The 24,647-nt window shown below is 43.7% G+C and overlaps 1 protein-coding gene across 2 annotated transcripts in view; it reads right to left on the minus strand.

Annotated features, from left to right (window-relative positions):
* DLG5 (discs large MAGUK scaffold protein 5) overlaps positions 1-23,193 on the minus strand; it is a 98,677-nt gene extending 75,484 nt beyond the window's left edge. For both annotated transcript variants that reach the window (XM_018567389.1, XM_018567390.1), the window contains exons 1-2: positions 22,675-23,193; positions 1,527-1,595 (exon numbers count right to left, since the gene is read on the minus strand). In XM_018567389.1, coding sequence (XP_018422891.1) covers positions 1,527-1,595; positions 22,675-22,972 — 367 coding nt within the window. In that variant the 5' untranslated portion in view covers positions 22,973-23,193. The remainder of the gene's footprint in view (positions 1-1,526; positions 1,596-22,674) is intronic.
* Between the last annotated feature and the right edge of the window lie 1,454 nt (positions 23,194-24,647).

Here is a 24,647-nt window from a genome sequence, read left to right on the forward strand (position 1 = left end):
ATCCAGACTTACCTGACTCTCATGCAGGTCCCTCTTCTGTGTCTCGGCGGCCAGATGGGGGGGCTAAGAGGAGAGGGTCCTCACACAGACGAATGTGCTGCCAGGCGGTGCCTGCAGTACTTTCTGCTGGACTAGTGACAGCCTCTCCAGCCCCACCACACAGCCGCCCGTACATGCTGCAGGTGGCAGAGCGGTGGGAAGGAGTGGCACTATCCTCGGGGAGGGGGGGCCCTCTTCTTCCTCTCTGGGCCCCCCAACAGGCCATCCATCACCAATAGACCACACTGGCTCACCTAACTCCTGCAGAACCTCTTTCTCCTGAGTCCTTGGTGGCCAGTGGAGGGGAGGAGCACAGGAGAGGGTCCTCACAATTACCCCAACAGCAGGATGTGGTGGCCTGGCGGTGTCTGCAGAGTCTGTACATGCACTGCAAGGCTAAACACTCCTTACAGTGACAGGGATTTTCAGAGCCACCTGTCCCATCCCTGCACAGCAGCCGCCGGGACATACAGCTGTCACTGTCAGAGTTTGCTGCTGTTCAGTGTAAAAAACCGGCACAGTACTTGCTACTAGTGACAGAGTAAGTACTCTGTCAGTAGTACCGTGGGTGGGAGAGGCAGGGAGCAGCTCTATCTGGGGGGGCATTTACCCCATTCCCCCCCCTGGATCCGCCACTGACCTGCACACCATGCCACTGACCTGCACACCCGACCCGCTGGACTGACCGGAAGTGATGTCACTAACGTGACGTCACTTCCGTCTTCAGACGAGCAGCGTCGCTGATGGGGCCCCAGCTTGTCACGAAGCCGCTGGAGCGGCAATGCTGAGGGCCTGCGCTGCTAGGGCCAGGCATCCACCGCTGCTGCGGGGGCCCAGCCGCCTCCTCGCCCTTCACCGTTGGCTGATACTCATGTAAGGGTCCTGGGCGGGCCCCGGAGGCTGCCCGAGCCCTTTACATGAGTATCGGCCGTACCCCTCCTGATGGCGGCCCTGATTACAAATAATAGAAAATATCCCTTTTAAAATAAAGTTCAAATACTCAAAACATAACTAGTACTGTTCAAAACCGATGAAAGATGAGCGCCATGGCTTACATTCACAAAATACTCTCCAACATGGAGTTCAGTCCTTAGTCCGAACAGGGAATATTTTACTGTATATATCTGTTTTGACATCTCAGGGAGGTTAAAGTCTCAGTTGTGTCATTTCATGTAGTCATGGTAATAATGTATGCTTCATTATGTGTTTGTGTGAATCCTGCTCTGTAGTCAACGATATCCAATGTTGAATATTTATAACCTTGTATTGTTATTCTGGTAGTATTATTGTGACCTGGTGCTGTTTATCATTCCACTCTCTTACCCCCTTTTTTATATTGGCAATATAAAGAGAAAATTTACAAACTTGTCTAGTCTGGAATTTTAAACACAACACATGAGCAAATAAAACAGACAGACATCGGGGACATGAACTTCCACTTTTTCTGCTGTTTTGTAAATAGGACAGGATGTGTCTTTTATTCTTACCGACACTGCTGAGGGATCCGCTGCTTTCCGAGTCTGAAGGCATGGTCGTGAGAACACTGTAAGTGGAACCTGTTGGAAAGCATTGAGAATAAGCATCAATGGAGGAGCGGTAAGGTGTAATGCTAAACCTGTCTTATCTGAAGAGGACCTAGAAAAGAGTTAGTATGATGCCAGATCATTAGCTACTTTATTATAAATAGAACCTAGCTGCCTTTCAAGCTGAACTCTGGCATAAGCAAACATTCTCTAAATAAAAGAAGGATGTGTATTCTTGCTTGAACCTTGGTGTGCTTTGTGTATTTCTTTCAGATCTGTGCAGTAATCCAAGGCGAAACTTTGCTTCTATGCAGGAGCTTCCTGTAATAAAGACCAGTCACTCTCTCCCCCCTCGTGCAGGATGTATGGTCTCGTCTCCGCCCCCTCCTGTCATTCTTCTGCGACAGGCCTGTAGTAGGTGTGGCTAATGGGCCCTTCCCACAGTAGACTCTCTGCACAGGCTATGTGCAGCACAGAGGTGGTCACTCCTTTTACAAGGTAATAGCAGGGATTGCAAGGGTGCACACAAAAGTGGATTGATATCCTTTGCTATTAGGGAAATGATCCCTACGTTTTAGTGCCTGGAATTCAGCTTTAAAATATTGTACATCTAATAGGCAAGCTTAAAACAGAACTGTGGGCAAATAAATTCTTAATCCTTGCAATGCGGTGGTAGCCCCACTACAAAGGGTTAAAGTGACATTAAACCCTCAGATTTTTTAACATAAACCAATACTGTAATGTGTGCCTTACTGTAATCAATTGTTGTTTCCCTTCTCTTTGCTGCTCTTCCTTTTAAATCCTCATGTGTTCTCATGCTGGGGGAGAACTTCCCTTTTCAGCTCAGGGCCTCTTCCTGTAGTGCTGGCTCAGATTACAAGCCTATACAAACGGATACACAGACACCGTGTATCCATTCCTGAGACAAGGCAGTCTGCTGCAAAACAGAAGTTCTGCCCAGCATGAGAACAGATACAGATTTAAAAAAGGAAGAGCAGCAAAGAGAAGGGAAACAACCATGGATTACAGTAAGGCGCACATTACAGTATTGGTTTAGGTTAAAAAAATCTGAGGGTTTAATGTCACTTTAAGTACTTGTTTTGTCTAGGGATCTAAAATAACAGTTATACCCACACGAACCACGATCCTGGCTTGCTTTTAGACCAGTCCCTTTAGCCTCACTCCCTCTCCATTCCATCAGTCTAAGGTTTAGTAAGTCATCACGTTCTATAAAGTGTATAGAACGTGAGGAAGCCGAGGGACTTTCCATCACTGAAAACAGGCTGGATGTTCGGGTGATTATAATCCTGCACTTAACCCTGGGGTAGCCCCACTTCCAGGGTTAAGATTTTATGTACCCAGAGTTGTGCTTTAAATAACATGAAGTTTTATAGGTTTTCGCTTTCAATTAACAAATGAAGAACAAGATAACATGGCTCATGAAGATATCCCCACTAGATCTCTGTCAATCAGAACATAATCTACAAAACTCCTAGAGCAGTTAGACTTGATCTGGCTTTTTTGCTTCAGCAAAAGCTAAAAGTAAACAGTTTCAGATCTAGAGCTATGATGCATGCAAAAGGACAAGCAGCTATGGAGAAGTTTAATTAAAGGTTTATTAGCCCCTTTCATGCGGCCGTTCTGATCAAATCCACCAGTCAGTTTTTCAGGCAGATATGACAGGAAGCACAATGTTAGACTATGGGCGGATGTTCATTTACATCCCATTACCTCTGAGTACATCTGGGTCCGAGGATATAAACAGAGAAGAGTTCCGTTTTTGTGGACCTGGATGTGATGTATCGAAGGTAAGAGGATATAAACTGACACAAACAGGATGCCTTATGCAAACAGTTGATTGGTGCAGACCCCAACTATCTATGTTCGGTAACAAGTTCAGGGATTTGCCAAATCCTTTTTGAGAACAAAATCCACCTATGAAACCTGGCAGGTGCACATTGTGAATTTCTTCCATTTAGTGACATGCTTCCCATTACCTACAATTAGGAAACATAACTAAGACATCTAGGGAGGGGAGATTTATCAGCCACGGTGACCAATAAGATTTCTTTAACTCCCTGAAAACTAAACAAGGAATATGATAACAATATGGGCAATGACTCTTTTTCCCTATTTTTATAAATAAGCCTTAATTACAAAGTCCATACTTCTATTGGACCCATGAAGCCTTCAATACCAGAAAGAAGGACATGGACCTCCCTGGAATAGTTCCAAATAACATGCAGATACTCATATTCTCAATGAGTGCGTTGATGTGAACTTTCACAATACAAAACAAGGCTGTGTGCCTTGCCTATGCTGACCAATGAAGCCCAACACATGTGGTGGTAACAAGCCCTTACAGTAACAAACTTGATTGAACATGACAGCTTGTATACGATTTCCTTTAGGCACGCAAAATTATGGTCAACAATGTAATTTAAAACATTTGGTCACATCACACACTAATACTGTATACATCACACAATGGTGTAACAATAGCCATAGCAGCCCACATGGCTGATATGGGGCCTGGAGTAAGAGGGGGCCCCATTGGGTCTGATGAGTACAAAAATTAGGTTTCCATAATAGAAGAGCTGAAGTCAGACCTCAGGATCCTCTAGTCACAGAGGATATAATAGAGGATATAAACATTTGTGCTTTATCAGCTTCTCTGGGGGTCCCTCGGTGACATTAGGGTTCTCAGAGACCTCTGATGTCTCCATAAAGGGGACCTGTCACTGTAATTTGCTATCACATAGGGTACTTCTTAGCACCCTATGTGATAACAATAAAGTTAAGTGTAAAAAAAAAAAAAATTGCTCACAATATAAATAAAATTTACACACACACACACAAAAAACCCACAAAAATGTTTTTAAGTCCCCCTCCCCCACATAGATGCGCAAAAATGCGTTAGGTGCATCTACACGCAAAAACGACGATTGCTCGAATTATGCCGCACGTTACATATCGCTGCGAACGTCTGAGTGAGAGCAATAATTAATCAATGATAACACTAAACTGATGAGCGGTTAAATCTTTTAACGCGTCGCCTATGGCCAATTTTGGCTATGGTCTTCTTTTTTTGCGATTTTGCGGGCGCGCGCAATTTTAAGGCTTAAAAAGTTTGGTGTCTATTTACCCAACGTGACCTTATCTTTTATATTTTTACAACAAATTTGGTAAAAATAAATGTTTCCTAAAATAATAAAAAGGGAAAAACGTTTTTGTTTTTTTTTGAAATATTTAGTACTTTTTTTCTTATATAGTAAAAAATAAAAACAGCGGTGGTGATTAAATACCACCAAAAGAAAGCTCTATTTGTCCCCACAAAATGTTATCAAATTCATTTCAGTACAGCGTTGCATGGCGGAATAAACGTCAATCAAAAGTACTGCAGCGCTGAACAATGAAAAATGGCCTGGACAGGAAGGGGGTGTAAACACCCCGGTCAGCAAGTGGTTAAAGAAGTTTGTATTCGAATAGAAGAGCAAGTGTGTGTAAGAGCATTATTTTATCATAGTGTAAAATATCATTATGATTAGTATTAGTAGGGATGCCACAATACCCTTCTTCCCCTTATTCAGGAGTGTTAAAGTGACATTAAAAGCATAAAACTTTTTTCCCTCCCCCAATGTTAATGTCAGCACTTACCTTAAATGATGTCTCTTAATCCGATCTTCTTTCCTGTCCTTTTCATCTGTCCCTCCAGCGCTACTGCGGGTCTCCGATCCAGCACTGACTCCTCTGTGCTTGCTGGCACTTCCTGTCCCACGGTGTCTGCATGCAGGTGCACGCCGTCCATAGACTTACCTTGTGTCTCCCCCCCGTCTCCTGGCCGAAAATCTGAACTGCGCATGCGCCCGCCCCAAGATCCTTTGCGGCCACCCGGGATTTTCAGGCGGGAGCGCGCAGTGAAGACACAGGTAAGTTTAAACCTGTTCAAAAGGGAGTTGTTTTTTGTTATTTTTTAAAAGTTTTTGCATATATCTACTGCTTACTAGCAGTAGATACATGCAAAAAAACCTGAGGGTTTAATAACTCTTTAACTACCTCCCGGCCAGCCGCTGTGTATACACGGCCTGCCGGGAGCTTCTTGGATGTAACTGGGCGTGTATACACGTCCTGTTACATCCGCCCGCTCGGGCGCGGCGCGCGCGAGCGGGAAATCCCCGCTATTTGAAAAGAGGCAGCGATGCCCGTTAATATACAAGCGATCCGCCGGCTATAGAGCCGGCGGATCATGAAAAATGGCCTGGCCAGGTAGGGGATCTAAACACCTGTTCTTCAAGCAGTTAAGCTCTAGAAAAAGGAATACATGGTTAAATAAGCATGTTGGGTTTGAGGGTAGTTGACAAGTCTGCAGAAAATTGAGAGAGGTATATAAAAAAAGGTATGAAAAGTGAGTGTGGCAGAAGAAAGTTTGAACAAAAGTTGATGTGGACTAAGCAGGGCAGGAGGCCATATATAAAACGTGCAGAAGGCTTTGGTTTAGGTGTTTGAGATAGATATATACAGTATATCAGGGTGAACAAATGCACATGGATTTCAGGATCCAGTCTTTCTGTTAAATCCAGGAGCCAGCAGGATTTATAAGGAACCAGCTCCATGGACAACTAGAGAAAGCCTCAAAAGTTAGGTGCCAGCTGTCATTTAAAGAGAATTTGGGACCTGGCTCCCGAGATGTATCCAGCCCCGATGTACATAAAACATCAGTATGACAAGGCTTGAATGCATGTTCATGTTGTTGCATGGTTTACAATCTGTAAAGCATATTCTACATAATCTGGCCACAATGCACCTCCTCACTTAGAGGCGTGAAGTTGTGAATGTGAAGCACACAATTTCTTAACACACTTATTTTCGTACAGTGCAAATGAACATGTTTGCACTGCATATGTGAGTAAGTTGCAGACTCCAGAAATAAATGGATTTAGCTTGATCCCTGAACAGAGCCTATTATACAGCAGCCTGGCTACATAGGGTATAGGGTGGAGAGATCAGACAAATATATTTTTATAATGTCATTTAACCAAATCACAGTGACAAATCAAAGAAGAACTCCAGGCAGAATAACACTAACCCTTGCAGTGGTGCTACCCCGCACTGCAAGGGTTAAGCGCTTGTTTTCATCCAGGTTGTAAAACACAAGAAATACTCATCGAACCACAGCCCCGTCTGGCTGCTAGACCAGTATTTGCAGTCTCTTTCTCTCTCCGCTTCAGTGATGGAATGTCCCTCGGCATCCTCACATCTAATACACTGTATTATATGTGATAGACTCATGGATCCTTAAACCTCCGGAGCAAGTGGAAAAGGAGGCTACAGGGACCAGTCTAATAGCCAGGCAGGACCAAGGTTTGGTTGAGTATATCTTTTTATTTTACACCCTAGCCCAAAACGAGCACTTATCCCTTGCAGTGCAGGCGTACAGTGCTGGCCTCTTTCCACCTCCTGCCTACTTGCTGGACAACAGGAAGAGCAGCAAAGGGCTGATGGGGGTCATGTCCCTCCTACTTTGTCATCTCTGCTTATCTCGCTTATCCTTGCATGCAGCATACATAATTGGCTCCTAGTCCTGGCCTTCCTTCTCCCAGTCTGAGTGCTGCTTTAGAGGGGATTGCTAGAGGTAGATACAAAATTCAGGTACACACACTTGCTGCATAATGAAAAAATGTGTTTTATTATTGCACAGCTGCATTCATTTGCATCTTAGATCAGTCTGGATTTTAATTTCAATCTTTTGTATGGGAATAGGTTATAAGCTGCCTACGGATTCTGGAATTCCCAAGGTGGGCTTTTGGGTACGCAGTATGCACAATCTTTTATGGAAACACTCGAAGACTGCTTGATTATTTTTATCCATGTGGCCACACGTGTATTGCTATCATCAATCGAACATTCCATGCAACTAAAATGATTAAAATCATAAGCCGTGTGTGTGTGTGTGTGTGTGTGTGTCAGTCAATCTTAATATGTGTTAATTAAATCATTGTTTTAATGGATTGAAAATACGATTTATCAGAAACAATAAATGCTGTATGTGTTGCATCGTTTAATATTTGAATTGGAGGATGAATTGCTTGTGTGAGATTGCTGGTACATATGTGTGGGTTTTTGTGGTTATTTTGATATGAACACTGAATAAAACCTATATTGCCCTATAAAACCATGTCATTCTCCAGAGCCAATGTAATAACATTTTAAAAAGGGACACAAGTCAATGCCGAACTCCACGGATCTTCACTGAAGAAAATCTTTATTCACAAAGCAGATACACACTACTTATTCCTCTCCACATATCTTCAACTTGTAAACACGCTTCACCATGTCGGCAGACTCATAGAGAAGCATTGTCACATGCCAAAGTGCAGTAGAGGTTGAGGATATGTGAAGAGGAATAAACTGTGGGGGGAATTTATCAAAACTGGAGCAGACAGAATCTGGAGCAGTTGCCCATGGCAACTAATCAGCTTCTCTCTTCAGTTTGCTGAAAATGAGACAGAGAAGCCGATTGGTTGCAGTGCAAAGCCTGGCTTTCTTAATGGGACTTCCGGTATCAGCGAGTACCAAAAAATAAATAAATCAGTACTCGTAGTCTATACCGTTTTTAGATGCACTTACTTGAAAAAAGGGTCTGCATGACATCTCAGCACTTTATTTTTATAGACTCTATTTTAGTTGGACATTTATTGTTTACCACTTGTTTGCCTACTGTTTTATTTAATAAAAATATTTTTTTATGTGCTTACAAGTTTAATACCTTTGAATAAAAGTTTTATTTTTATCATACTTTCAATCTGTTTCTTTGAGGCTTTAAATGGCCTCGGTATTGGGGAAATGGGTTGTGGTCACTGAAAAGCTTTCTCGCACAGAGCGCCTAAAGGCCTAAGGCCGGCCCTGTGTACAACATAATAGAGCCTAGGCTCTGTGTATTGGTGCACAACTCCACATGCCACCCAGAATTTTGCAGTAGATTGGTATAGGACTGAAATATGGATTTCAGGCAGTAAAACAAGCAGTATTTTAAAATACTTTTAAATTGAGGAGAACTGCATCATGTAGTTTTGATCAAAGAGACCCATCTTCTTTCAAATCTGCAGTGTTTTCAGTTACTCAACAGTACCTGGTCAGGATGGCTCCAAAAAATATCAAATAAAAATATATATAATAATTATTATTATTATTATTATTATTATTAAAAGTGCATGAATGTTACAACACCCAAGGTTTGAGTCAGGAGTCCACAATTAAGAAGAACCTTACTGTACGGAAACCTGGTGACCACCACTGACATCTCATTCTGAAAATCCCGATTGTCTGACTGTCATGCTAACCCTTTTGAATACTATGAGTCACTAACCCGGAGCAATTACACAGACCAACATTGCCAAAAGCCCTTGAATTGTTAAAAATGATTTTTTTTTTTTTTTTATTTACAAAAACAGAAATAAGAGCCACATTTAAGATATACAATTAGTCATTTATTAGCACTGAAGTCTTGTCTCTGTAAAAGGTGCCCATACACTGTGCGATTATCGCACGATAATCGCAGGAAATCCTGCGATCCTGCGACCGTTTTTACTGTACGGTCGCACGTCTTTTGTCTTAGGAGCATGATAGAAAACCAGCCGAGAATTGTACGATTTTCGGCTGGTTTTTAGCATGATCGTAAGATCAATGCCGCACGCGCACACTGCCCGTTCAGCATTGCGGTCATCGGAAGCCCGCCCCTCAGGGCAGATTGTACGTTTTTTAAATTACTTTACAACCATCGCAAGACTAAGGTGGTGTGAATGGAGGCCTAACGGTACAAGCTGAAGAAAGAAGCAGATTGGTTACTATGAGCAACTGCTCCAGATTCTGTCAGCTCCAGTTTTAGGAAAAATTCCCCCCACAACAGAAGATTTGGAGGTGCCTTTTCTTTGTCCTCGAGTATACCGAGCTCATTTTTCTTTAATCCGTATTTGTCTGCTAAAGGAAACGTTAATGTTATATGTCAAACCCAAATAAAAACAAGAAAGCAAACTAATTTGCAGAATTTTGATCTGTTCTTTGCAGCCCCCTGTGGTGCTGAGACTGGAAGCTGGGGAACACTAGTCTGCAGCAGCCACAAAGGGTTAATGATAATTGCAGTAAATTACAATCTAACACAACTGCCTTTTGATAAAATGACATCATGTAGTGTACTCATTTACTGTGCATTGCATCATTTAACCCCTGAGATTATCAAGGAAAGGAAGGCATGCCATTTCCAGACTTTTCTTCAAGTTTCTATAGACATCTATCAGCAGATCCAGTTACAGAAGGTCACTATTTGTTCCCAAATACCCCAGTAATCATTCCTTGTACTCTTCACCTTCCAGATGCCGCTTCCTTTTACTGTGAAAGAGTTAAAGGCTACAGTAGAATGACAACGCACTTTGGACACAACAAAACAAAGGCTTGTTGTTAATCGGTGGTGAAACCAGTCAGCCCGGGTGTGCAGACTCCAGAGGTGTAATATTACAGCCATTCTTCAATGTCTGCATCCGGGAACAGGCCGGGGCAAAACATGGGGGAGGGAGAGGGCAACTGCTGGCAGGGGGGAAAAGAAATAAGAGGTCATAAAATAGAAGAAAACTCCTATCACTATGTGTGTAAAATATAGAGCTCCTGTGTATCCTGCCCTGCTAGTGACCTGACTGAACACAAATCTAAAGTACAAACCGGTATCTATTGCTTCTGGCCATTTTCTATTTTGATACACATTTTCTTCATTCATAACATCTACATGCAAAAAAACTGGGTGTTAGAACAAGAGCTACAAGTTAAGGGTAAGCTATTCATTTCTGCAATGAAGCTCTGGAACCTGGAGCTGTGTGGCCGGACTACCAATGTATTAATATCTCAGGATGAAGGTGGATGGAAGCCTAAAAGGTGCCCATACACCTTACGATTATCGGAGGATAATCGTATGCGATCGACTTTTCGTCCGATAATCGTATGTGTGCATTGCAGTGTCCGACCGACAATACTGTACAATCGTACGACTTTTGACGGTCAAGCATGTTTGAAAAAGTTGCTAGATCGTACGATTGTCTTAAGGTTGCTGGCGTTTCCGTCAGTCAAAAGTCGTACGATGTACACTGCGCTTGCGCTAACGAAAATACGGCAAATCAATTACCGCATTTCGTCCAGGTGCAAAGCCTGTGTCCTGAACCTCTTCTACAAGCACAGCTTCAGCTAGCAGGAAGGGGTTTGGGGAGAGTCTTCTTCACTCATTAAACAAGTAACGTTAGCAGATATTTTCCTACTTGTGCCAAGCAAGCGGTTTTATTCTTAACTATTCTTCGGATATTTTCACAAAAGATGCATGGTTGGCAGAACACTTGGAGCCCATCTCTATACATGCAGATTTCTAACATAAGATAAAATCTGAGGCCTACATGAGAAGAAGAAGAATTCCATCAATCCTAAACATTAGTGGCCGAAGCCATGTCTTAGCCATTATGTCCACAGGTGGCAGATAGCAGACCGGTGTGAAGATATGAAGGTCATGTGTAGAAGAATCCTATGACAGGCTGTCCCATATTGAGGTGGCAGCCTGGCTTCCTTAATGGGACTTCCGGTATCAGCCAGTACCGAAAAATAAATAAATCAGTACTCGTACTCTATATCGTAAAACCGGTATCGGTGCATCCCTACAATGAACAGACGTGTCACCTGCCTGCTATACATGTCTAATCAATCTACCTCGTAATGATAGCATAACAGCAAGGCAGATCAACAGACATTCATGGCAGGCGGGGGAAAAAAAAGTGTATGCGCATACAATAAAATGTATGGGAATACATATTTTACATTTCCATGCGTTTATTCTACATTTCCATGCGTTTATTCTATCAATATAAATAAAAGTATGGGAATGCAGAATATGGATTTCCATACTTTTATTGTATTCAATGGGCTGCTTGAAAAAGTGGAAGTAAAATGCATTTACCGGCAAATACGGTAAGTCTCTTCTACCAAAAAAGCTCCTACGTGCCTGTCAGCAATTTTGGGTTTTTTTCAGCGCACAGACGCAGAATGCTAGAATGAAGTAACTCCCATGCACAGGAGTTACATCATGCCAGCCAATCACCGGGAGAAGATGGCAGTGCCAGCGACAGAGGGGAGAGCAGACAGCAATGTAGAAGGGCATTATGGCTGACTTACTTGCAGACAATGTGCCAATATGCTGTGCATGCTAGCACGTTATGGCAGTCACCTCCAGAGCGCTTTTTTTTTATAACCCCTTTACTTCCACTTTAAGGAAGGTTTTGGAAGAAAACGACTGGGCCTTGGTCTCACTATGGATGAGAACCTCTGCACTATCGATCCTGCACATTAGAGCACAATGCAGCATCGCACTGTTTAGTCAGGAGGGGGCCCCTGTAAGGTACGGTGTAGGGGGCCCCAAGATTTCTAATGGCGGCCCTGGCTGTAAGAGTCTTGCAATGCATCATGGGACTTTTAGTTCCTCAACAGCTGGAGTCCTGAAGTCACCTGCTGCTGCAATAGATGGAGAGGAGGAGATGCCACAACAAAACAAAAACATGGGTATACCCTGCCTGCGCAGTGTATTATGTAAATCACAAAAATAGCTGCACAGAATACAAATTCTATGGCAGGTAAAGATTTTCACATGTGTAGGTACACAAAAAGATGAAGTTTCATCCACCAACCTGCAAATGGAATTAGCATCTAGTCTACCCGTAGTTTCTGAACAGGATTGTATTTATCTTATAGGAATTTTTCTAATGCCATTAGTTAAAATAACTGCACTTTCTTTTTTTTTTTTTTTTCTTCTCCCATTTAAAAGTTGTTCTCCTCTAGATATGGGATGGGTTGCTCCAAAAAAAAAAAAAAAAAAAGACAACAAAAACAAAATAATTGTTTTCACATTTCACAATAATCCAAAAATCTGAACTCATGAGTACACTTCCTATTTCAAGGTAAAAATCTGTTAAACAGAAGAAAGGACCATTCTTTGCAATAGCCACGTATTCTAGGTGTTTGACATTGTATATGCACAGTGTTGTAATGTTCATATCCAAGGGGTATGATTAAAATAACTGGAACAGTGAGAGAAAGGGCAACGTCAGAATAGGAAGCGGGGAGCAGCTGTGGACGATAATACTGTATAGAAATAGTGATGGCTCAGTAATAAGAAGATTATAAATAACAGCCAATCGAAATGCAGGAAATGGCAGAATATTTTCAAACACGGGAGATTATAAATCATGAACAGCAGCAAATGCTTTTTTATACCGACTGTATTTAAAAAAAAAAAAAATCTACAAATGTGAAGTTATTATCCATTTGTGGTTTAGGTAGTACATATATATTAGGTACATGTATTTTATTTACTATCAAGCTGTTGGAAAGGCACAGTTCATGGTCACATAATTATAGTATTAGTACAAGCACAATGGGTGGTATTTATCAAAACTGGAGCAGACAAAACTGGAGCAGCTGTGCATGACAACCAATCAGCTTTTATCTTCAGTTTGTTCAGTTAGGATTTAAAAATGAAAAAACAGAGACGCTGATTGGTTGCTATGCACAGCTGTTCCAGTTTTTGTCTGCTCCAGTTTTGATAAATTTCCCCTCTATGTGTTTTGTTTTTCGGAAGGGATTCACTCTCTTTTCAGCTAACATATACAGTATAACATTCTATGATCCTAAGGAACCCACAGACACAAGATGGCATTTGCCTGATGAGATGCCCGTAACTTTTCCTTTGTTTAAGAGAACAGTCATCCTAACAGGACAGAAAACCTGTTCCAATTAGGAGATAAGTGGACCCGGTAGTGTCTGCCAGCGCTACTCATCTCATGCCGTCCCCACCCTGTAGCAGAAATCATGACACTCCGGTAAGGTCAACTATCATGTCTGCCTTTGGTGAAGGATTATGGTGCTCCAGGATGATGCATGTCCATCCAACAGCCATCTTAGGGCTATGGATCACCTTATGTATGCAGTTCTACAATGTGCCACCAAAAGAATTTTAAAATGCCAACTGATTTCACCTAAATTGCTCGAAGGTGCCAACAGACATTCAACAGTTGCCTGATCTCTCCTGTACAAGAAGCCCTCAACTCTGCCGGCTGACAATGGTTGGGAGGATCAGTCAATCGAGCAGGTTAAAAAAAAACAGCCATAACTGCTACTTTTCACGGTGATAAGCAGCGCCAATCATATCTGTCAGAGCCATTCATCTGCTCACCTCTACCCTCTCCATAGCTGCAAATAAGATGTCTGCTGTGCCAAGGTGTCATGTCTGTGTGCCTAGGGGGCCATTCCTGGTGCTGGAGCACAACTGGGCAATGCTTCCATGCTTGGTCATCCTTAAAGTGCATGTATAGCCAGAAGATATTCAAATGTTTCCAATGGTTTAGGGGAGAATTAGAACCCCCACCAAGCTTTTATGGCAGGCTGTATCCCCGCTACATAGATTCCTCTCTATTTCTCCTAGCAGCTATTCCCATCACAACTGAAATGATGGGAAATACAAAAAAAAGTTCATTTATACCAGATCAGGAAATCTTCCACCGCTCGAATGTCACCCTATTCCAGCTTAAGTGGCCATAATGCGAGTGATGTGTTGTCCTGCCAGCACCGCCCAGTTCAACAATAGTACATTTTTCAATCGACTTTTGCAGAAAGAGCTGAGGAAAACATTATCGGGCCAACAGTGTCTGCATCCAACCAGATGCAAGCACTGTTCAAGTATTCGGCAGCCGTGGGAGTAGTAGTTGTCTGAATACAATAGCCGGCAGTGTATAGCTAGATAAAAAAGGAAGATTTCCCTTACTTTAAAAAGGATTTCTCTCCTAACGTATTTATAGAACAGGAAGTAAAAGGGAAGTCTCCCCAACAGGACATCAAAAAAACAAAACTAAAAATGAAATGTTTGGGCTCTACATATACTTTAAAGATCTATAAGTGGCATACAACTATAACAGCACCTTGTTCATTTATTGATTATTGCTCAAACGGGTCAAGACACCACGCACTGAACAACAACGTTGTGTATAGTGCTCCCTCAACAGCATACTAGGTGCTTGTCCGTACATATGACTGCTTCTGGTTTTCACAGCAGACATGGTGAACTTCTTCCTAATCCCGGCTTTTCTGATAAATGTGCCACTTATTATTTAGAAAGTGGCAGCTGTATCCAGGGAATTCAATAATAGTTCCCACAGTTGCAAGTACTCAAATTAGAGAGGCTAAAGGAAGTTTTTTTTTGTTTAGGGACCTATGTTGTAAATAATGATCAAAACGTATACACTTCAGGTCGTATATACTGCCAACAAAATGCACTTTACTACAATAAATACTAGTTACAAGAAATGGAGTTATGTTTGAATACATTCCATTTACTACACACTAACACAGCTGTGGCTGCTATAGCGCCTTGCTTAAAACTGCACAAATATATCCTTTATTTTCTCCGTCAATAGCTAATGCATCTTAACTGACACAAACCATACAACAGTAGTTGAAAGGATCACTAGAAGGAATTACAGCAACTGGATGTATGGTCTCACTTCCATCACAGATCTTAAAAATAGGGGTTTATTCCTCATTTTAGGATAGTGGGAAGAACCATGCAAAGGATTCCTTTATGCCCCTGTGGACAGGATACAGTCTAACATTGCAGAGCCATTTATACAGCTGTTCCATGCTTGTTGGCCATCATCAGTGCAGTGTAAAGAAACCCACTATCCCAAAATTAGGAATAACCCCCTTGCCCCCCTTTTTAACTGTGATGGAAGCAAGACAAGAAACTAACTTCTATATTTAAAAAGGCTCTACTGTGTTTCCACTAATAGTGGAGAGATTTTATTCCTTTCAGCCCACCTCAACATAAGAGGTCTAGTTGTTCCACTATAATGAGGGAAAGCAATTTCCTCATTGACACCAGGAAAGATGATTTTGAGGCTCCCTGATGATAAAGTGGGTATCAGGAGGGAGGAACCAATAGGCAGGGTTGGCTCTAGGAAGGCATACATTGGCCTCACCTTTCCACTTCAGCATGCTTTCGGTCATTCAGCCAACAGCCAGATGTTTAGAGGTCTCAATGATTTAACAATGCAGGCGCAAACTTTGAAAGGTTAATAAGACAGCAAACAAACAACAAAGTCAACCTGAATGATATTACATGACCTAATGGATTGCTCTGCAAGTATTGCAATTAGGAGTATGTATTTTAAATCACTTGTTCATCATTCAAATTATCACACTGCAATTCACACAAACAATGGGGGGGATCAATTAGCATCTCTTATCTGTTTGCCCAGTTGAGATTTGAAAATGAGATAGAAGCAGATTGGTTGCAATGCAAATCTGTTCCAGTTTTGATAAATCCCCTCCCCCCCCCAAAAAGGGAGGGGGGGGGAATTATGAAAAAAAAAAAAACATTTCCTAGAGCACTATGGGTTATCTACAGCAAGGGTCCCCAACCCCCAGTACTGGTCCATGGCCTGTTAGGAACTGGGCCACAGGATTCTACCAGGATTCTGGCTTAACACGCAAGCTCGGAACCCCTGATCAAGTCCAGAAATTGAATTGGCCATCGTGCAGGTGCGGGTTAGCGGGTCCATAACATTCACGGCCGAGGCAAAAATTAACACACGAGCCCCAGTGCGGGGAAGTTACTGGCTTTACACTGTACCTTGGCTGTGAATGTTATGGACCTGCTAAACCGCACATGTGCAATGGCCAGTGAAATTTCTGGACTTGATCAGTGGCTCGGAGCTTGCATGTTAAGCCAGAATCCTGGTATGCCAAACCCTCCGCTTTCCAGGTCCGTGGAAAAATTTTCTTAAATGAAAACGGTCCCTGGTGCCAAAAAGGTTGGGGCTGATCTACAGGGACAACACAACAGGGACTGCCTCCTCTGCCTGAATACAGCCTAGTCCTGAGCCCTATGATGAGAGAATAATCACTGCTGTGATTAGTTTTGTCAACAACGGGCTTCTTCCAGGTTTACATCAAAGAAGCAAACCAAGCCTGAGTAGAAAACCTGAAAAGTAGACTACCGCTCCACCTGTTGGCTAAAAAGGAACACAAAATATTTATAAACTTTTTAATAATTACCAGACTAAATAAAATTATATTTTTGAATGTATTTTTCAGGCTTCACCTTAGTAAATATCTCCAAAAATACAAATTAAAGTCATATAAATCCAAGCAAGAGATCTTCAAGTTGTTTAATGATGTATTTTACATTTACCTCTCTGTCCTAATCTGAACATATTCAGCTCTGCATCCAGAAACTTGTCAGAGAAATCCCCACAGACATCTATAGGGCCCCCAGCTAAACATGTCCAGCTGCAAGGTGGCACAAGGAGGTCATTGTAAAGTACACCATTGTGGTTTTCAAATCCTAGTTCAAAAATCGCCTCGAGTTATTCTTAAATCTGAATTCTGGGATGAGCAAATATTGTCTAAATACAAGAGTCTTGTGTATGGTTACTTCAGTCTTGGTGCGTTTTGTGTAGTTATTCCAGATGTGTGCAGTAATCCCATGTAAGACTATGCCTCTGTGCAGGAGCTTTCTGTATTAAAGACCAGTAACTGCGGATCTCTCTTCTTGTGCAGGGTGGCTGGTCTTGTATCCGCCCCCTCCTGTAGTTTCTGCAGGCAGCCTGTAGTGGGTGGGGCCAGCTGGGTCCCTCCCACAGCTCTGCTCCCTGCAGAGCACAGTGATGACCACCAAGACAAGTAGTATCTGGGTTTGCAAAGGCAATTGATGCACACAAAGTGGAATTATATGCTTTGTGGCCATTAAAGAATGTAGATGAATAAAAAGTATATGAGCATAAAGTTCAACTTGAAAGAATTGTCAGCATTGTCCAAAGACATCAACCAGATTCAAACCAGAACTGTTAAATCAAAGCTGCAGAAAATCTGATTTATCTGAAATAAATTATGTTCGATTCAGTCTAAAGCAGGGGTTACGCAACCGGGGGAACCCCAGCAGTGGTAAAACTACAAATCCCATCACGCTTTCTGCCAGTAATACCTGTGGCTGTCAGTCTTTCAATGCTTCATGGGACTCTTAGTTCCACAACAGCTGCGGTGCAAGGTTGCCTACCCCTGGGTCTAGGGGCTTAAAACATAAAAGCCTAAAAGTGGGTCAGCCCTAGTCAGAATGAAGGATCTTTACTATAAAGCAGTACATACAGTTGCCGGGTACCGCTACACCCTGATGGTATTTACAAGATACTGCTTACAGAAAACGACCACTGGAAATGTGCCATGTTCTGTTTGTTCACTAAAGGAACATTAGCTGGAGACTGTAGAGTCAGCACTTCCAGCTGCTTCACTAACAGGGAGAATTTTTCCTGCAACCTTTTAAAAAAAAAAAAAAAGAAGGTTTACTGAGTAAAATGATCACACTATTGATGCCGGAACCAGAATATGACCCCTTCCAAACATGAATTATGATCACAATTGCCTTCCTCCACAGGGCAAACATCACTATGCAATGCCGACAACCCGTAGCTAGTGATCACAGTTCAATGTCCACTGAAATATCAGTGGCTGCTAAGGCATACAGCATTTTAAACACTGGTATTTTACACTTTTATTAAACAAGCATGTGGCAAATAAGATCCATCTATTAGGAATCAACTTTTTAATGAATAACCCCACTTATGATAATTCAAGATTACATATACATGAAAAATATCCCATTATTATTATTGGTATTTATATAGCAATTTACGCAGTGCAGTCACATCAGTCCCTGCCCTCAAGGAGCTTACAATCCAAGGTCCCCATCTCACAGACAGACAGACGGACAATTTAGACAGGAGCCAATTAACCTACGAGGCGAGTACGGGAGGAAACGGAATACCCGGAGGAAACTCATGCAAGCACAGGGAGAACATGCAGATAGTGTCCTGACCGGGATTTGAACCATGCACCCCCAGTGCTGCAAGGCAGAAGTGCTAACCACTTTGGATAGAGTGTGGAAGAATTAAAGGGTTTGTTCACCTTTTCATAAAAAATAAAAAAAAGGAAAAGGTGAACCTCACCCATACCAGCCTATATAATGGTCTCGGCACAACACAGCCCTGGAGGCTGTAAAGGCAACATAATGGTTGCAATGGGAAGCAGTGACTGGTCAGCACAACAAAATAAACGAGAGGGCCAATGAGGGCTGAATGTTGTCAGTTAGTTTACCTTTTAATTTTTTGGGAAAAGATGAAGTAACCTGTTAGGTTCTTACCCTTGGGGAACCTTTCCCAGGGATATACATGCGAGGAATGAACGGTTTAGCAGTCATCAGGAGAGGAAAGTATGCATAGAAATAAAAACATTGTCAGGAGGTTCTAACCCTTCCCCACTGTACTAAAATGGGTCTTGTCTGTGTCCCCTTTGGTTGAGATTTCTCTTCCTGTCCAAACAAGAGGTAAAAAGGAAAACCTTGCCAGAATTAAAAATGAATATAGAACCCCAACCCTTCCCCACTCTATCCAAACCATAAAAAAATGGCTGGTGCTTGGCTTTAAGTTGCTTCCCATAGGTGAATGTAATGGTTCACACAACAAAATAAATCCTTTGTTGACGTCAGTGAGCTGAAATCAGAGCCCTGCAAATGAAGAAACTGTCACCAAGGAGTTAAATCTCTCTCTGACTAGTGATTAAAGTCGCCCATATAGCTGTACTGTTTACCTACATCTTTTATAGCAGTGAAATCAGGAACAAAGAACATTGGTATTCCCTTACTTATTGTGTAACTGGGATCAAACACATTACTTGTATTTCACATAACAACAATGCCTTCGCTGCTTGTTTTACCACAACTCGGTTTAATATTCCCATTTTCTACATCAAAACACACTTTCTGCTCCATATGTAAGCACTTAGAAGTGCATGGAAAAGATGGCATGTGTATTAAGAAGATGCAGAAAGCTGCAGAACTTCTCTAGTGCCGTCACCGGAGAAGAACAGGCTTTGTTATTGAAGAAATTAACACAGAACTTGGCAAAAAACAAAAACACGCTTTGATCCAAAAGAAAATCTGTAACAAAGGTGAAGATGACAAAGTCTTCTTTAGAAAATAAAACTGACGTCTACTGTAAATATTGCTACTAACAAATGTAAAGATTTCTAGTAAAGCAATAAAACAACGAAAGAAACTCGGCCACAACCTTACTACCGAATAGTTGATCGCAGTAAGAGTGGCTGCTGCACAACCTCTTGGAATGGGTGGTCTTATCTTAAAGAAGAATAAACAGAAACAGAAACCATACCGCACTCCTTACCGGGATTCCCACTTGATGAAGATGGGTGCTCGAAATGACTGCGGATGGCACCGCCACACATGTACAGTAGAAAAATGTCACCAGCACACCATGAGTTGAAAAAGCAAAATATTTTATTGCCAATAGCTGTATCTCATTGGCAAGCGCTTTCGGGGCCTCGCAGGGTCCCCTTCATCAAAGAAGAACTCCGGGCAAATCAAAGCTTAACCCTTGCAGTGGGGCGGCACCAGCACCGCAAGGGTTAAGTGAACATTATGTCTAGAGAGCAGTTATACTCACCCGAACCGCAATTCCAGCTGGCTCTTAGACCGGTCCACACAGCCTTGCTCCCCCTCCACTTGATCCTGTGTGTCATCACATTCTATACAGAGTGTATAGGATGTGAGGACGCTGATGGACATTCCAACACTGGAGCGGAGAAGACAGGCTGGAGGGAGCGGTGTAGGAGCCGGACAGGATCGCGGTTCGGGCTAATATAACTTTATTTTAGCTCCCTGGCAAAACAAGCACTTAGTGAGGGGGTAGCCCCACTGCAAGGGTTAAGATTTGATTTGTCTGGAGTTCTGCTTTAAGGGACATAACATGCGGTTAGCATTACAATGCAGAACGACAAAGTTTTTGTTGTTTTGAATCTAGCAGAGAGAGGTTAGTACCCAGTCATGTTCATATTGCTGTCGGTGCCCCCACTGGAGAGATTCGCCCTCTCTATTTTGAAGTGTGACCATGGTCATCAGAAAAGAAGGGAAATCCACAAACCCGATTTTGTCATTGAGGTCAGTGTCCCTGTTTGGGTGATTGTCCTGGCCACCAGTGTCACCGGCAATGAAAGTGAGGCCCCATTCACACTGAGCGACGAGCGATATTGAGCGATTTTAAGCGATTTTTTCCCTATTGGGCTGTATGCAATCAGGAGCAAAATCGCTCGAATTCGCTCGAAAAAAGGGTCATGTAGGAGCTACAAGCGATATTGAGCGATATTGAGCGACGAGATGTGAACAGCGAGATGTGAACAGCTCCATTGAAATGGATTGGAGAAGCTACATAGAGCGATATCGCTGCAAAAATCGCTCGATAAATCGCTCAGTGTGAATGGGGCCTGAGGGGAAATTCTAAGTTTCCTAAGAACAGGAACAGAGGGGAGATCTTCCATTGAGGACACTTATTTAGGTGACAAACTACAAGAGGATTTTCTTTACTTTGGGTGTTTCTGAGACAAGAAGTGACAGAAAATCTCCCCAAAAAAGGACACAGGCTGCAAAACAAGAAATCAAATCAAACTCATTCATTATCTCACTACCCCATCCAAAACTTAAAGAAAAGGTCTTGACTTTGGACACACTTGAAAACTCACTTTAACGTGCATCAAAACACAAAACGCCCCCCGACTTTGGACAGAGTAGGGGGAAGGTTAAAACCGCTGTCAGTTTTCATTTCCTCATTACGGAGATTTCCATTTACTTCCTATATTGTAGACTCACAGGAAGTGAGAGGATATCATTCCAATGGGAGGGGGGGGGGATCCCCTCTAAGATCGTGTTCTCTCCATGTCTGGTAAGCTTTGTTTTTCTGCGCATGTATGACGTGAACAGGTCACATGACATAGAAAAGCATTCTCTTCAATTTGCCCTGTTAAAGGAGAACTATGAGATGAGTGATTTTCACTCACCTCATAGTTCTAGCTGACCTGTGACAATGAGACTGTCACAGGTCGGCTCAGTAGATCGGGAGGTGAGCGAACACATACCGGGTTCGCTCACCTCTCAATCCTGTCACGGCTCTCTGCCGTGACAGGGGGAGGGGCTGGATTCCCCTCTCCGATCTGCCAGCGCTGACTGGCGGAACGGACGGGGGAGGGGGCGGGCACAGCTGGCTCTGCCTCTAGATAGGCAGAGCCAGCTGTCACTCACGCAGCTGGGCGGATCCCGTCGTCTAAGTGGGTAGTTAGTTTGTGTCCTCCCGTTACCCTAAGAAGAACTTTGGGGAAAAACACTGACCCCATAGTTCTCCTCCAAACACGTGCGGTGGCGTGCAGAAAAATAACAGATCAAGTGACAGGAGTGGAGATTCATGAAAAGTGGAGCAGAAAGTTTTCTTATGGCAACCAATCAGCTTCCCTCTTTAGTTTTTTTCAGTTAAGCTTTGAAAATTAAACAGAGAAGCTGAGTGGTTGCCGTGGACAACTGATCCAGTTTTTGTGAATTCTCCCCCGTGGTGTGAACAAGCTCTTAAACTGGCCGTACACCGCTCAGAATTCGCAGCAGGATTTGAACTGTGGGCAGCCTTGCTGGCGCAACTCCATTCAATGAAAGTCGATTTTGTATTATCGACTTTTGTCAAAGGAGCTTGGCCGAAGATTGTTGGCTGTACGGCGACAGCTGCGGGTCCTGGCTGTCAGAATACAGTGGCTGTCAGGGAAGGTTCCCTCATCCACACCGTTTAGTATGAATGTGGGAATTGAGTGTTCTTTCTCATTCAGCCCCACATACTAATTATACGGTCAGCTTCACACAGCTGTCACCAGAACAAGTGTCCCCAAGGGAAGATTTCCCCTCTATTCCTGTTCTTTGGATTCACCCTCACTATCATTCTCAATGACATCAGGACAATCAGAGACCAGGGACACCGACAACAGTAACAGAAGAGGTTCTAACCCCTCACCACTCTATCCAAATCTAAAAGAAAGTTTGTCCTTTAGTTATACTTGAGCTTGGCCTTTGCCATGACACCAATTTATGTCACCCAATTTCAGTGGGGAACAGAAAGGGCGAGTTTCGTTCCTCCGTACGGGTCACCCGACCTCTCACCTGCCGTGTCTTCGCTTCCCATGCCATTCAAGTAAAGGATGGACAAGAGATGGGGTTCAGTCTTCTCCAGGGCCACCCGCAGGTCTTGGAAGTGGTCCTTGTCCTTCACCAGGAGCATCTTGAGCAGGAGGTCCACTTTGTCACGGTCATCAGGGCCACTGCTGTCCAGCTCTTGCCTGTCCCTGAGGGTGAGGGTGCCAGCCTCCTCCAGGAGGTTCAGCAACCTGTCTGCATCGCTGATGGACTCCACCAGGTTCTGGTGACACTGTTGGAGTAACTCCCTGTGTTTGGGTTCCATGCTGCACAGATGAAAGGGGGGGGGGTAAAGAATCGCTCAGGCTTCCCCCTTCCTCTCTTATGAGTCTCTGGAAGTTCCAGGCCCAGCAGGAGCCTTCAGTGTCCAGCCTGTACAGGAGCCGAGCCCCGGCCTGCCCCGCCGTACCCTCTGCCTGCACACAGCTTGCAAGCAGTAGCAGCAGCAGCCATATTGCCCAGCCGGGGAGGGCTGTAGAGCTGCATGCTGTGCCTCACCTCAAAATCTTCTCCCTCCTTCCCTCTAAAGTCTTCCCGGCCAGCAACGGAGGAAAAAAAAAAAAGCAGCTCCCTCTCCTCTCCCAGCAAACACTCAGCCTCTGCTTCCTGCTACATGACTACACAAGTCTGCCATCCCCTCAGTCAGCCTTCCCTCCTTTTATCTGCCGTCCCACCATGGCTCCTCTCCCGGAGGAATAACAAGCGTCCTCTTTAAGGAGATTTCTTCTTGTAGTTCTTTCCTCGTGTGTCCCCTCCTCTCCCTGTGTGTGGAACTTCCTCCTCCTCCTCCTCCTCCCCTCCTCTCCTCTCCTCTCCTCCTCCCCTCCTCCTCTATGACTGACCCCCGCCCCCCCCCGCCGTACCCTCTGCCTGCACACAGCTTGCAAGCAGTAGCAGCAGCAGCCATATTGCCCAGCCGGGGAGGGCTGTAGAGCTGCATGCTGTGCCTCACCTCAAAATCTTCTCCCTCCTTCCCTCTAAAGTCTTCCCGGCCAGCAACGGAGGAAAAAAAAAAAAGCAGCTCCCTCTCCTCTCCCAGCAAACACTCAGCCTCTGCTTCCTGCTACATGACTACACAAGTCTGCCATCCCCTCAGTCAGCCTTCCCTCCTTTTATCTGCCGTCCCACCATGGCTCCTCTCCCGGAGGAATAACAAGCGTCCTCTTTAAGGAGATTTCTTCTTGTAGTTCTTTCCTCGTGTGTCCCCTCCTCTCCCTGTGTGTGGAACTTCCTCCTCCTCCTCCTCCTCCCCTCCTCTCCTCTCCTCTCCTCCTCCCCTCCTCCTCTATGACTGTGTCACATCTCTGCTCCTCTCCATCAGGTCATGTCCACAGCCAGGACACACCTCACCTCTACAAACATGGCACTTGTACAAATGGCCAACAACGAAAGATCGTCTCCTAACTTAAGGGGGGATTGATCAAAACTGGAGGACATAATGTGGAGCAGTTGCCCATGGCAACCAATCAATCAGCTTCTCTCTTTAGTTCAAGAAGAACTCCAGGAATGTTTTTTTTTTATTAACCCTTAAAGTGGGGCTATCCCCCCTGCACTGCAAGGGTTAAGTGCTCGCTTGTGTCTAGGTGCTAAAATAACAAAGATATAATCACCCGAACTGCAGAAACAGACAGCTGTCACAGCACTCCCTTCAGCCTGCCTCCCCTTCCCTGCAGCATTGGAATCTCCCTCAGCGTCCTTCCCGCGGGGGAATTGATCAAAACTGGGACAGAAAGAATCTGGAGCAGTTGCCCATGGCCCCCTTGCATTGGTTGTCCCCCATCAGACTGCCCCCTTACATTGGTTGTCCCCATCAGACTGCCCCCTTGCATTGGTTGTCCCCATCAGACTGCCCCCTTACATTGGTTGTCCCCATCAGACTGCCCCCTTACATTAAATATTAAAATAAGGGAGCACTCCGATGGGGGACAATCAATTTAAGG

This window comes from Nanorana parkeri, unplaced genomic scaffold, assembly GCF_000935625.1.
Source record: "Nanorana parkeri isolate BGI_ZX_2015 unplaced genomic scaffold, ASM93562v1 scaffold1041, whole genome shotgun sequence".
Taxonomy (NCBI): Eukaryota; Metazoa; Chordata; class Amphibia; order Anura; family Dicroglossidae; genus Nanorana; species Nanorana parkeri.